General features: G+C 35.7%; 2 protein-coding genes across 3 annotated transcripts in view; one reads left to right on the top strand and one right to left on the bottom strand.

Annotated features, from left to right (window-relative positions):
* Positions 1 to 18: 18 nt before the first annotated feature.
* On the top strand, positions 19 to 2,268 carry LOC132130896 (stromal cell-derived factor 2-like). The gene is made up of 3 exons (XM_059542753.1): positions 19 to 238; positions 886 to 1,082; positions 1,178 to 2,268. Exons 1-3 carry the CDS (start codon positions 64 to 66, stop codon positions 1,466 to 1,468), a joined length of 663 nt encoding a protein of 220 aa, XP_059398736.1. The 5' UTR covers positions 19 to 63; the 3' UTR covers positions 1,469 to 2,268.
* Positions 2,269 to 6,523: 4,255 nt separating this feature from the next.
* LOC132130369 (calcium-binding protein 8-like) overlaps positions 6,524 to 15,662 on the bottom strand; it is a 32,089-nt gene continuing 22,950 nt past the window's right edge. For both annotated transcript variants that reach the window (XM_059542067.1, XM_059542066.1), the window contains exons 5-6: positions 8,356 to 8,512; positions 6,524 to 7,219 (exon numbers count right to left, since the gene is read on the bottom strand). In XM_059542067.1, coding sequence (XP_059398050.1) covers positions 7,092 to 7,219; positions 8,356 to 8,512 — 285 coding nt within the window. In that variant the 3' untranslated portion in view covers positions 6,524 to 7,091. The remainder of the gene's footprint in view (positions 7,220 to 8,355; positions 8,513 to 15,662) is intronic.

The raw sequence follows: 15,662 nt of genomic DNA, 5'->3' as shown, positions 1-15,662 counted from the left end.
GCGTTCAATGTAACGTCATGCAGGGTTTTTAACGCTTAGTTTTTCCTTTTGGCTCAGCAAGCCATGGGCAGTTTAGGATTATTGCGGGTCCAGTTCCCTATAACAGTATTATTGTCATGTATGTTTACATTGTCCTCCGGCAGTGAAATGAGTTTTGTAACGTGCGGGTCGGTGGTGAAGCTGCTCAATGTGAAACACAACGTCAGGTTACACTCTCACGATGTGCGCTATGGATCTGGTGAGTGACTCTCATTCATAAAGGCTCCTCGTCACATCTATACAGCAGTAATATAAACACTCGAGGTGTTATAAAATATAATGAACAAAGATTTCATTTAAAAAGGCATTAAATTAACATATCATTAGTTTGTAAAAAAAAATATATATATAGGGTTAAAACCATACCATGTTTGGGATCGGTAAGATTTTATTTTTTATTTTAAAAGGCAGCATTTATTTGATCAAAAAATACAGTATAAACAGTGTTGTGAAATATTTGTACAATTTAAAATCGTTGTTTTATATTTTATATAAATGCTATGTATTGCTTTGATGGCAAATCTGTAATTTTAGCATCATTACTCCAGGATTCAGTGTCACATGATCCCTCATAAATCATTCGAATGTGTTAAGAAACATTTCTTATCAAAGTTCAAAACAGCTTAATATTTTGTGGAAACCATTTTTTTCAGGATTCTTTGATGAATCTAAAGTTTGAAATAACAGCATTTATTTGTAATATAATTTTTTTGATATAATGTCTTTATTTGTACTTTTGATCAAATTAATGCATGCTTGCTGAATAAAAGTATAGTTTTTTTTTCTTCTGAAAGAAGAACGAGGAGAAGAAGCAGCAGCAGCATGACCTGTTAATGTTAATTCCAGGTAGTGGTCAGCAGTCGGTGACCGGTGTGACCACAGCGGAGGACAGTAACAGTTACTGGAGTGTGCGGGGCACCAGTGATGCCGCATGTCATCGAGGGACTCCAGTACAGTGTGGACAGAACATCCGATTGACCCATGTGAACACGGGCCGCAATCTACACAGCCACTACTTTACTTCACCTCTTTCTTCAAATCAGGTTTTAATATTTCAGCTTTTATACACACTGTAATATAAAGGTACTGTATGCAGAGTTTTGGTGTTAAATTTCACTCAAAAACTCTTCCCATTTAGGAGGTCAGTGCCTTTGGTGAGAACGGCGAGGGTGACTATCTGGACGAGTGGACGGTTCTGTGTGCAGGCTCTGTGTGGCAGCGGGAGGAGTCCGTTCGGTTCCGCCACACGTCCACTGAGGCTCTGCTGTCTGTGACGGGGGAACAGTACGGCAGACCCATCCACGGCCAGAGAGAAGTGCACGGCATGATGGTCAGCAGCTCACACAGCTACTGGAAAACAATGGAGGGCATCTTCATGAAACCCAGTCAGACTGGATCCAGGGATTTCAGCATACATACTGAGTTTTAGAGAAACGCTTCATACAAGCTGAATCTGCTGGACTCTTCATTTTATAGGGTTCGGTTGTTTGTTTTTCTTTATTGCTGGTCCAGAAGAGGAGCCTTGAGCTGTTATGAAAAACAGTTTCATAATCAAACTGTGCCTCATTGTCATTTTTGAAAGTTTTAAGCAAATCGTTTTATTTTGCACAGCATACACACTACTGTTAAGAAGTTTGGGGTCAATAATGATTATTAAGGTTTTGTCAAAAATATTAAGCATTACAACTGTTTTCAACATTGATCATAATAAGAAATGTTTTTTTTGAGCACCAGATCAGCATATTGGGATGATTTCTGAAAGATCATGTGACACTGAAGACTGGAGTAATGGCTGCTCATAAGATTAAAGAACAAGACAAAATGCAGCCTTGGTGAGCATAAGAGAAATCTTTCAATAACTTTTTTTTTTTTTTTTTTACTGACCCCAAACTTTAAAAGGTAGTGAATAATAAGACAAACTGAAATTTAATGAAAAAAAAAAGTTTAGATTTTTGAAATTCAGAAAAAAAGACACTTAGCATTTAAAGCAGTTTTTTAAAGTTGATTCCACAATCTTACAGATTTCATAATTATAACACAAAGTTCAGTGTTTAAACTCCGGTTTCAACTTGCAGCATGGACATTTTGTGCTCACCTTAGAGAATATCTAGTGGCCATTAATACAGAAATATCATTACCATCTATTTGCATTTTGCTCAAGTGATATTTAATTTAAAAAGAACATCAAATCTTTAAGTCATAAAATTGGCCCACAGCTGTTCTAGATAATTTTTTTACATCTAAATCCTGGCAAATATAAATGAATTGCACACCAGAACTAGCTGGAATTCACTTGAATTGCTTGATGCTGACCTCAGAGTAGAAATACTACAGCAGCACTGCCACTTGATGTAGCAGCAGTATTAACATTAATCTCATTGAGGGATTTGCAGTTATGTGGTGCTATGTAATGATGATTTATGCTATTTTTCTAAAGGAAGCTGTGAGTTTCTTATAACAAAAGCTCCTATACTCCTATCAGTATCGTACTTGCACACCTGAGTATTACACCTAACATAATTTTTTAAAGTGTTACACAAAACATCCATTTTTGTCTCTAAATGTAAAATACATCAAGTGCCTTTTTACACATTTACCATGATTACATATACTGTAGATGCTGTAATATTTGAAGTGACCTGTAAACTTCTTTTCTGTTTACGTGGTTGGGGTCACAGCTGTACTACAGTACCTTCACCATACCAGCTGAGAATCATTAGTACAGACTATGAAGTATTAAACAGCCTTTAGAGTTTATTACCTCAGACAGGTGGTTTGTGTAAACATGCTATTTTGTAGATGCTTTAAATTAAAGATATCAAGACTGGTTTATTAAGAAATGGTGCTGCCTTTTTATCTTTTATCAGGAAAAGGGATAAAGTCATCTATTTGTCATTTGTACAGCTATCACTGGGTTCACTGGTGCTGACATGCTTACGAAGTGGCTCAAAAACTGACGGTTTTAGTTATTATTTGTAGAAAATCCAATGCTTCCCCCTACTGGCCTAGGCAACAATAACAAAATATATTCTATAAATTATCACCATCAGTACTTGGGTGTTTGCAGTGGTGATGGACAGGTTGACGGACGAGGTCAGACAAGAGTCTCCCTGGACTATGATGTTTGCGGATGATATTGTGATTTGTGGTGAGAGTAGTGAGCGGGTTGAGAAGAGCCTGGAGAGGTGGAGGTACGTGCTGGAGAGGAGGGGAATGAAAGTCAGTAGGAGTAAGACAGAGTACATGTGCGTAAATGAGAGGGAGGGCAGTGGAGTGGTGCGGTTACAGGGTGAAGAGGTGAAGAAGGTGGAGGAGTTCAGGTACCTGGGGTCAACAGTGCAAAGTAATGGAGAGTGTGTTAGGGAAGTGAAGAAAAGAGTGCAGGCAGGGTGGAGTGGGTGGAGAAGAGTGACAGGAGTGATTTGTGATAGTAAAGTATCTGCAAGAATGAAAGGAAAAGTTTATAGGACTGTGGTGAGACCTGCGATGTTGTATGGGTTAGAGACAGTGGCATTGAGTAAAAGGCAGGAGGCGGAGCTGGAGGTAGCAGAGCTGAAGATGTTAAGGTTTTCGTTGGGAGTGACGAGGATGGACAAGATTAGAAATGAGTTTATTAGAGGGACAGCGCATGTTGGACGTTTTGGTGACAAGGTGAGGGAGGCGAGATTGAGATGGTTTGGACATGTGCAGAGGAGGGACATGAATTATATTGGTAGGAGAATGCTGAGGATGGAGCCACCAGGAAGGAGGAAAAGAGGAAGACCAAGGAGGAGGTTCATGGATGTGGTGAGGGAAGACATGCAGGTAGTTGGTGTAAAAGAGGCAGATGTAGAGGACAAGGTGGTATGGAGACGGATGATCCGCTGTGGCGACCCCTAATGGGAGCAGCCGAAAGAAAAAGAAGAAGAAGAAGTAATTGGGTGCAAAGACATGTATTGTCATGTTCAATAAGTAACTTTCTTTTATTTCTTCATAAACTTTACGTGTAATGATCATAGACTGTATAAAAACAGTAATGATGCATTTTTGTTTAGAAACCATATTGCTTTAATCTGTCAATCCACATCCTGCATGCAACTTGAATACGGTTTTGCATATTAATAACCCTTCTCTTGATATACTCCATAAAAAGACATTCATATAAAATGTTATTTGGTATGCTTTTCTAATTCAGATGAAGCTAGGATCTGGATTGAGAGTAAATTAAATAAAAAAAATCCATCAACCTTTGCGAGATTAAAAAAACAACAACAACAAATAGTATTAATCAACGAAATATAAAATACAGTAGCAAATAAAACATTACCAAATTATATATCCAAAATGCCCATAAACTAAAGGGTAATTTTAGGAGAATGTAGATTCTAATAAGATGGCAACAAGCAGGGGGATACATAGAATAATGGCTAGTAAAAATAATGATACACTTTAAATTGATATATATGGAATTTACACTGTATTCCACGTTTACAGCTTCTTTTTGGTAAAGGTTAATTTGTTTCTTTTTCTTTTTTACTAGTGTCACTTGTTTACCTCGGTCATGTCACAATTTCTACATCAAATATCCACTAGATGGAGCCATTGATTTGGAAGGATCCTCGATTCAAAGCACAGACTGATGGAATAAAACTAAAGACCAGTCCTCCATTCAAGCCATTCTGTGACATTCTGGAAAACTGACAGGAACTTTGTCCAGTAAACACTTCCCCATTATCCGCTTTTGCTTTGTGGTGTATTTTGGCACAGAATGCTGGTACTGTTTCATCTAAGATTTGCTCACAGGAAGAAAACAATGGGAGTTCAGACATTCAGACTGATGCTCTCAGCAAATGCCTGCAAGCAGTACAGACCTTGGAAAAGCACTGCATTAGTTCTCTGAACATGCAAACATGACACAGACAAACAGACAATCCAAAGACGACTTTTGCGTGGCACTATATGCATAAATACACATGCAATATACAAGGGAGCCGTGACAAACGTCTGTATACACAATAGTAGGAAACACAGGGAAGGGGATTGATGTGCACACACATTATAAATATATAGACAAACAGGTAAACAAATCTTTATATTACACACAGACTGTAACTGTAAAAGAAAAAGTGCTATTTTAGAGACTGACCAGTTTACTTCTGGTTGATTCAGAGCAATTTGAGTTGCATTCACTGACTCTCTGTGCCTGAGAGTGAGTAAAAACTCAAAATGGACCAAAAAGTCCAACTATGTAGCATAGACACTTCCGCAGAAGTTCAGTGTCATATATTTTAACCAGACAATATGTGCAGACGTTTAGAAGACCTTGATAGTATATTTGAAATCAAAGAGAGTATTATACTCACTTCTTTTGTTTAGATACACAGAATGAGAGATTTGTGTAATGGCATGACTGAAACCGACTTCAAATTTTCATTACAAAAAATGATCCTGTTTACACATAATGAACTAGGTGTATTGCGAAATGTTGCGATAAAGAAAAGTTGCGTAATGAGATGTGTGGAATTTAATTTAATCCCACTTTCTTTGCAGAATATGGAAAGCCACAATGCATTTGTAACTCAAATTATACAATTTAAAATTACTTTTTTAACATGCAATTTATTCATGAATTTTCAGCAGCCATTACTCCAGTCTTCTTCAGAAACCATTCTAATATGCTGATTTGCTGCTCAAGAAACATTTCTTATTTTATTACCAATCAGAAAACAGTTGGGCTGTTTCATATTTTTGTTGAAAGAGGGATTCTTTTTATTCAGGATTCTACAAATTGATGACTTGAAATTTCAAAAGAACAGATTTGATTTGAAATGGATTTATGTAGCTCCGCACATGAAACTGATTAAAATGTATTTTCTTCATTCTCTCATTTTAGTTAAATCATGGCCACATGGCCTTATTATTTTGTTCCCTCACTTTAGTTCATAATGGCCATATTGTATTAATTAATTTTCATATTTTGTTTATCAAACCAAAGAGATTAGTACAACGTGGCCACAAATTACTAAAACAAAACAAATTTAACTAAAATGAGGGAACTAATTTCAGGTCATGGAACAAATTCTTAATTCATGGTCATATATATATATATATATATATATTCCCACATGTCAGGAAGGACTTATATATCAGTATATAATTCTTAACATTATAAATGTCAGAATTCTCACTATTGATCAACTAAATGCACCTCCCCCAAAATCTTACTAGACCCATGTGAATGTTGAATAATAAAAAAAGCATGCACTGATACATTTTTTAGACTAATATTTTATGTAGTTATTTAATTTGATCACATTGTATATTATATGTTTGTATATAATATATAATATATATAATATACAGTATATCAAATATATATATTTCTCTCTCTCTCAATTTAAGTAAAGCATATATGCAATATAAATAAATTTGCCCAAAATTATGGTTATTTTGCATTTTAATTCAATGTAAAAATTCCTTTAATATTGATGGTTTGGTTGATCCTGATGTAGCCTGTGTATTTGGTTAATTTGAGATTTTCCTATCTATTCCAAAAATACCCAGTCCCATTAAACAATATCTTCAATAAATTCCATAAATAAGCTTCAACAATGCAATGCTGTGAACAAAACATACAGTGTATTTGAGATGAGCGTGCACACGCTCTTGATACCAGACATCCTGCAGCGGCTCCATTGGACAGGCTGCCAATCACGCCTCATTGTTCCCATCTGACATGACTTGGTGTGAGATAAAGTACAAAGTCGTCGCATTTCAAAGACAGGGAATGAGTAAAACACACAGTGCAGAGGGACACAAGATGTTATTGCATTAAATGGTATCAAGTGCGGAGCCCTTGCATGTCCCTGTCAAGCTGATGATGAAGGACATCTCTCACTGCCGTTTCAGAGTCTGTCACAATTACAATCGCTATAATAAATATAAAAAACAAAACTCGCTTCACATCCTCGGCTCGGTGGGCTCCCCACGCTCTTCAAACTACAAGAAAGTGGAGTTTTTGATGCATTTTTCTTAAGAGAGGTCAGATCAAGCAGGGTTCACAGTGGGCGGGGCTACTCCATGCCATTCCGTAACATCTGATTGGCTGCGATAAGCATGACGCTGATGATGAAGGCCATTGCAAAAGCACAGATGAGGCTCTTGCGGACACACGTCTGACGATTCTTCTTTTTCGAATGCACTGATGGAGTAGAACAGAGCACATGTGAAAGAGCATTAATGAGAAGAGATGACAGCACACTGAGCATAAGCCATCCAAACAATGATCCAGCAGTGCTGCTGATCTCTGTGCATAATGAGGCTTTGAAAAAAACAATAATGAAACAAAACGTATGGCTCTGATGAGCTGCTTCACCGGACTAGACACATGCATGATTGCACTCACACACACAGACAGAAATAAATGTTCAGGGGAAACTGTTTAAGGGCACAGTGTGGGCCAATAAAGCATACATTAAAAAAAAAATTGTGACAGACTAATTGGATTTTGAGGCATGAAATTGTTCTTTTTTTATCGGACCGACATCAATTCAGTTTGTGTTGTTATTCTGTGCTGCATATTGAGATTAAATATTGAACTGCTGAAACATAATTGGATAAAAGTATTTACGATATTTCCCCTGTTTCAGAATTCCATTAATTCCTTTTAGTTCTGTTGGCTGATGAAAACATCTGGTTCAATAATTCTTTAAAAGCGGGTGAAATTCAAAAATAGCCAATGCTGGAAGTAAGGAAAATGTTACATTTATCAGATGCTTTTCATTCCAAAAAACCTATAATGCACTGAGAGCACAGAGCTCTCGTCTTATTAGATGGCCAGTTTCTGGACAAACACATCAGGCTCTAGAGCCCACCAGAAGTAAAAATGGATTTTTAATGATAGCATATAAAACCTTTCAAGTCTAAGATCTTATATTGTTAAGCAATGATATATACTCTGATATATACTTCTATAGAAGACAAAAGTCGATGTGATTTCAGCTTTATTTAAAAAAAACTAACTTTTCAGTGGATGCACCAATCAGAGGATTTGATGTTACCATGGAAATGAGAACGCTCTCACCCTCTTACCCTCTCACTCCCGCTACACCAATGACTTATTCATTTGTTATTAAATATTTTCTAAATGAATTAAAAATAGATTTCATTTAATTTGTATAATTACAATAAATGCAATACACAATTTCTAATGTTTCATGGGAGGAGTACTTCCTTATCTCATAAAATACATTATATAAAAAGCCTTGATTTGAATCAAAAAAGTATTTGATAGAGAAATTTGTAAGCTGTGATTTATCTCAGAGCTTTGCTATTTACCTCCCTGAAATTCGGTCTGGCAGTTTCCTGAGTTCTCCTTCAAGCTCTCTTCCTCCGTGACGATAATATTCTCGATGTCCTTCATGGTGAGATGGTCTCTGAAGGCGTGGAACAGGACGTGTTTGAGCTCCTCCAGGGACATCTGTTGCATGTCAAACTGTGGAGTGGAAACACAAGAGGCCTGTTGTCAAATCTCAACATGGCTGGGCTGTCAGTGCTTCTCTGTGGGGAAGTGCTCAGATCCTACAGTCATTTATTATGGGAGAATTTCCTAGATAAGTCAAGCTAGTAGGAAGAGAGGTTCACTAGACACTTACTATGTTAATCAAGTGTCAATCACACTCATTCTCACTGTCAGTGGTGAATAATGAAGAAGCACAGCACACAAATTGATCATCGCACTGGACAAACTTTCTGACACAAAATGAGATGTTGACAATATTGGACAATAATTCCTCACATCTTTACTGTTCTGCAACCAAAAGAAATCCTTAGCACAAAAACACTTTATCTAAGAGACTTCATTTCAGATGTCCAATTAGCAGTTGCATCTCTGTGCTCATTGAACTGCAATGTCTGTAGTGACAGCACAGCGACCTGAAGCCGGGTGAAAGCTGCATAAAGGAGAAGACGAATTTGGGCTGGTTCAATAATTCAGAATCACTGAGAGAGACAGACTTGAGCTTTTCCAGTTTCCCGACAAACTCTGTGTCAAGGGTGTTCTCAGACACCTTGAATGAGCTTTGGTGGCGGGGATTTATCCTGTCTTGGCAGAGTCAATAAATTATTGAACTGTATGAGAAAATATGTATTACATTGCTGTGTGTCCTTCTGCTTCATTTCATTCACTCAAACACATTTTTTTCCAGACTCTTGAAATCTCTGCAAGACGTTTGAAAGTGTTTTCATTTATGCTGTTCAAACATATGTAATGTGCATCATGTAAATGCACTGATTTCATTACATATCCGCTTATATATAAAATAGACATATAATAGATATTTTCTTTTATAAAATATAAAAAATAAACAATACATATTAAAAATAAATTAAATATTTCCTTTAACAATGCAGTTGTAAACAAATTACTACATAAATGTACACACTTACATTGTTTCATTTAGAGTTTACTGAATTTCTAAATAACTATTCTTTCTGAAATTAAATTGGAAATATATATTGAATAAATAAATGCCAATACCAGTATAAATAAGAAAATAAATATTAAAATTAAAAATAAATTAAGCATTTCCTATAAGAATGCAGTTGCAATCAAATTATTACTTACATTCATTTACAGTTTGTTCAATTTCTAAAAGACCATTCTTACTTTAATTAAATTGGATATATATATAATAAATGAATTTCAAATTTGAATAAAAAATAGAAATAAAAATATGACATATAAATTCAATATTTCCTATAAGAATGCAGTTCAGTCAAATTACTACTTAAATGTACATAAATTTTGATGTTTCATTTACAGTTTAATGAATTATTATACCCTTCTTGCTTAAATTCAATTGGAAATATATATCCAACAAATACATACATAAAAATAAATATTAAAAAATAATATAATATTTCCTATAGAATAGCAGTTGTAATCAAATGACTAAATAAATTACTAAAGCAATTTACCATTCTTGCTTAAAGGTGCACAAAGCGATTTTTGCCAAACGTTGTTGATTTTTGAAAGCACCCAAACAAACATGCCCATACCTCAACAGGACCTCGCCCCTATTTTGATAACTCCGCCCCACGTGTATGCCCCTCATGGATCTGCCATGACTGCCGGCCGCAGCATATTCAACTTAACTCATTTATCAAGAAGAAACAAAGCAACCTCAGCATCTGATTCCCTTCTGCTTGATGAGTTCTCACCATTATTATAACCCTTCTTTTTAATGTTTTGTTCCTCCAAAATCTTCCTCTTTTTCTTTTTATTTATCTGCCATCTCTAGTGATGGGAAGTTCGGATCATTTTACCGACCCGGACTTTTGAGTCACGTTCAGCAAAATGAACAAATCTTTTTTCGAGTCATTTCGTTCATTTTAGCAAAATGTCATTAAAATGTTATGTGTTACTTCCCCAACACATCTAGTACTTACGCAAACGTTGATCACACTACAAACAATACAAAACTAAAATGCTATAAGATACAGAAAAGATGAATTCATTTTTCACCTGGGTCTTCAGTCTGTGATCAGCTCACCTCTCCTCCTATCTGATAAGTCTGCGGGTTCAAGTCATTCTTTAATCAAGTGACAGCCCTGTACGCTAAACCAGTGCAGTCTGAGCCGGAAAGAGAATTGATTAGTTCATCTCATGAGTCTTTCGGGTCGAGTCGTTCCTTAATCACGTGACAGATCCATATGCTATTTCCGACATTTCTGTTTACTGTGTTTTTGTTACCGTTTCTTCAGGATCTGTGGTGTGTTATTATTTTATAAAAAAATAAAACCATGTTATAAATAAAATATTGATTAATTTGTCTTTTTGGCTGTCTATCAGTAAATAAACACTATAGGCTATATAATAATATAATAATCCAAGTCTACAATACAAAGTATTAATAGCCTAGTTTGTTCATTTATAATCCAATTTTGAGTTTGCTGGTATAATAATTGCTTTTCCTAGGCAAACTTGACATTTTGGTCTAATATATGTACAAGAAGATTGCTCAAAAAGGACATAATGACATAAATTAAAAGCAAATAATATTTTAAATCCTAAACAAGTAACACTACAGTTCTATAGTCTAATCTGAAGGGTGAACTCAAAAGACATAAATCATACAACAAGGTAATTTTGAAGATTAGAAATCCACTGTAAAAAAACAAAACAAAACAAAAAAACACAGAAAACGCATATCTTCATCGAAGTGATTTCGCCATCATATGGACAACTTTTAAAGCATAACCAATAATTATTATAAAAAATAATAATAAGTAATATGCACCCATTTGTAAGGAAGGTTGTAAATTAATTAATTACTCTAGCCAATGTTGTCACGTCACGTGACAAAAGAACGAACAACCCGGAGACCCGAAAGATGAACTAATCAATTCTCTTTCCGGCTCAATACTGCATTATTTTACTGTCTATAGTTTTAGCGAATGGGTCTGTCACATGATTAAGGAAAGATTTGAGCCTAAGACTCATGAGATGAACTAATCAATTCTCTTTCCGGCTCGGACTGCATTGGACACATCACTAGGCATCTTTCTTTATGTCTAGTAGATCTGCTATTATCCGTCCTGTGCACTCACTGAGCATTCTCTACTCCCTATCATTACTAGACACGCCCCTTACCGCTGATTGGTTGTGAGCTTATTTTGGGACTTGGGACTTTTTTTTTTTTATCTATTAAAATCTTTACCCCTTTCTCAAATCAAGCCTATCTCAGATGCCTGTATTTGTGATGTCACACAGACAGGCCCCTCCCCCGATAGTCTGATTGACAGTTTGATTCAGCACAGACTGGGCCTGTGTCTTATCTTAGACCCGCCCTGAGTGAGCTGTCATCAGTCCAACGTTGTTTCACCACCGGAGGAGATTTAGACAAGAATGGCTCCTAAGCAATTGAGATGTTTTGTTGTTGGATGAAGTAATGAACATAGCAGTCGTGATTTACTCCCGACATCTGAGCTGCAGAAGACACAGTGGATTACATTTGTTTCTGAAGGGAATGTGCCCCTGATCTACCTTAATGTGTCTATCTTTGCACAAATCATTCGTGGTCCAGCTTCACCAAGTGAAGTGAGTGTTTTTAATGAATGTCTTTTAATGAATCTCTGCAAATCGCCTTTCCTAATAATGTGATAATTAGCAAGTTTCACGATAAATGTGGCTAAAGTAAACAGTCTCTCAGAGAGTGGCTCAGAAGAGAGGGGTGGGGTCAGCAGAGCTAATTAACATTTAAAGGAAAATGCTACAAAAAGGCTTGCTCTGAAAAAAGCTGTTTTTGACAGGGTAAAAAAAGGTGTTTTTACACTACCATTGAGAATTTTTAATCAAACTATGTTATATTTTCTTTTAGACCCTAAATAATCATATCAACTTGTGGAAAATGGCCATCCGATGACCTCTTTAAATTAAATTGGAAAGTCTATACTATAATGATATCGTATTATACTACAATATAATGACATTATGTTTCTATTACCATAATACATAGCAACCTTTGAAAAGACATTCAAAAAGCGTTTCACACTCTGAATGTATGGTTATGGCATCTACTGGCAGTAGTTAACTGGACCATGCTAACATCCAAACCTTAACCCCTTAGCAAGCATACAGTCCTTGTGCCCTTTAGAAGCTCCATGGGGATTCAGCAAAGATGCAGAACCAACGGTTCTCTGATGTTATCACAGAAGCCTGTCAGACAATGCCATGCATAAAGTCTCAATGAGACATTATCAGCTAGGATTGTCTCTTGTGAGAAGCGAGATGACAGCACTGAGCGTGTATCTCTGTCATTCAGCTATTCACACCCATCCAGACACATACTCTCATTAGGATCCCTTCAACTCCAAATTCACTTCTTTTTCCAGAACTTACTATTCTCTCTCTCTGAAAGAAAACTATATGAAAGAGACCTTTCGATGTCTTGGTTATGAACTGTAATTTCATATCATTTCTTATATCAAACTGTGTTTTTCTCTCATTAGCTCAGAGTAAACGACCCGCTCTCTACTGCCTAAATAAGAATCCGCTCATGGAAACTCATCAGCAACCTCAAACACTCTACATTTCGATCTATAAAAATGGCCAAAAGGCCAAGAATGATGGTGCAATAAAACAAGTAGGGATTGAAACCCTGTGATGTTGATTTAGTACCTCCAGGCATCAGTTCTAATGTTCTAGTTCTTCATATGACCAATGCCTGCATGGTGTTAAAAGTGAGGCAATTTACTGCAAGTTGTTTCAAAGGTGCTGAAGCACTCTATCAGTATAATGGCACTTAGAGTGTGCTTGAAAACAAAAAGTCTGCTCTCTGAATTAAAGTGATATAACAGCCTTTAATGAGATGATTTGAAAAGAAAATAGTAGGAATCCATTACCATCCACCACACAGAAAAATCCATGAGATTTGGGGAAGACTCAGTAATAATAATGATAATAATAATACTAGTTAAATAATAATTGTTAAATACTATTTACCCTATACATATATATATATATATATATATATATAGGGTTCTCTCTTTTTTTACCAAAAACAATATTGTCACATGATACATTCCTTTTCTTTCACATTCAGTTTGACTTTATTTATGACATCAATAAAGGAACGCTCTTGTAGGAGGTCTGCCTTGTGGGAGTAAATGCTAGTGTATGTGTGTGTGTGTGTGTGTGTGTGCTGGCTGTAATCCACACAGTCTGTTTGATCTGACAGGCATTGGAGAGGCCTCTGATTATCACAGATTTACACTTACTGTGCAGCTTATTTTTCAGTGATGGCACTGAAAGGCTTTATTGATTTGCATCTTTGACCATCAATCCTGAAGTATAGCTCAGTGTAGCAGGTGATTAACATTTAAATTACTCAAACACTCTCATTTTAATGGCAGGTACATGATTAATGTGAGAAAGAAAATACCTATGTGAAATGATTTGGGAGCGCTCTCATAAAGAAAGACAGAACAAGCTAATTGATAATAATAAACTAATTCAGAGAGTTAAAATGCCTGTTCTACCTCCACAATTATTGTGATCATTTGCACATTGCTCGTCCAACTTACACTGTTTGTATACAATAGATGCCTTTCGTAAATATAATATTATAAATCTGTTCTAGGTAACCGATGCAGTCTACATAAAGAGCAACTCTGCATGTCATAGCATTCCCTATGAAATAAACCATAAATGCATTAATTTACACCAACAAAACCCATTTTTATGATTTAATCAGGTACGAACAATTGCTGGGGACCACCATGAGTTTAATGTTAGCATGTTGCTAAACTAATAACCTGACACTCAAGCATAAAAATACACAACACACACAAATATTGATTAAAATGATACATTTTTCATTAGTCTGAACTGTTTTTATTAAAACATTTCAGTTCATGTATAATTAATGTTTCATTTGCTTCATTCACAATTAATGGTTCTGCACTCTGGGTAGGATCTATGCAATGCCATAGAATTCGTTTGATGATGATTTATATATGATGATTTAAAATGTCATCATATAGGCAGCTCAGTAGGTTTTGGAGCAGAGCAAGTTTAAGTTCCCCCCAAAACCTAGACCTGGTGTTAAAAGTGTGTCTGGTTTGTGGCCAGCTCTCATGTCACACGGCTAAGTGGATCTGCACGCTGGGGGAGATGGGCCATGAAGAAATCTGTCAGAGGCTGATGTCTTTGGTTGACCCACTGAGCACGGGACGAGGGCGGTAAGTGTCGTGTTAAAGGTGTCCAGACACATTTGTCACAATGAAATAAGAGCTCGGCTCTTTTTCCTTCCCATTCCTTGTCTGCCTGTGCCCCCTCTATAACTCAGAGCCACGTTAATGCTGATATGGAGTGATAAGCTACACTGATGTGAGGAGAGAAGAGCAACGACCATATCAGCTGACTCTTCGGGACGCAGCATAGAACAACATCATTTGATTTACTAAATAGCATGCATTAGTTATTTTTGATGGTCAAATAAAAAAATGTCTAATACTTTTATTAGTGCTTTTAGTCTATTAAAAATGAATCAAATAAGTTTCCTGCAACACATTTTGTATCAAATTCAATGCAAACAATAGCCTGTCAATATTTATCATATTAGGATATTTTAAATACATTACTGTGACAGCCAATTAAAGTACAAGAAAGGCTATTTAGAAGTCAAAATATTGTATTCTTTAAAATGAATAATAATAATTGTAATAATAATAATGATAAATTCATGTACATCTCTCTTTGGACAAACTGGATCAAAAAAACATGCTTTTTATAAATGAGGATGAACCATTCAAAGACAATATTGTAGCAGTAAAGTAATGACAAAAAGGCTCTTAAGAAGTCAAATTATCAAATTATTAACAATAACAACAACAATTATTATTATTATTAAAGATTTATTTATTTGAACTGACTGTGGACTCAAAAGACAATATACTGAAGATAATTCAAAAAAATTATTGTGGCCCTTTAGAAGTCAAAATATTGTTGTTTTATTCATTATTATTATTACTCTACTTATTATTGAATTATTAAGAACTACTATTATTATTAATATATATGTCTGACTTTGGTCTGACTGTGGATGAAGGTAATGTGGATGAAGACATTATTATGGCAGAGG

The sequence above is a fragment of the Carassius carassius genome, chromosome 47 (genome assembly GCF_963082965.1).
Source record: "Carassius carassius chromosome 47, fCarCar2.1, whole genome shotgun sequence".
Classification (NCBI taxonomy): Eukaryota; Metazoa; Chordata; class Actinopteri; order Cypriniformes; family Cyprinidae; genus Carassius; species Carassius carassius.
Note: the sequence above shows the minus strand (reverse complement) of the source record. Positions and strands in the feature narration are given on the sequence as shown.

Excerpts from the sequence above, each read along its gene's own strand:
- LOC132130896 (XM_059542753.1), top strand. The coding sequence starts at position 64 with ATGGGCAGTTTAGGATTATTGCGGGTCCAGTTCCCTATAACAGTATTA. Across the intron at positions 239-885 it reads CGATGTGCGCTATGGATCTG|GTAGTGGTCAGCAGTCGGTG; the intron begins GTGAGTGACTCT and ends TGTTAATTCCAG. Across the intron at positions 1,083-1,177 it reads CACCTCTTTCTTCAAATCAG|GAGGTCAGTGCCTTTGGTGA; the intron begins GTTTTAATATTT and ends CTTCCCATTTAG.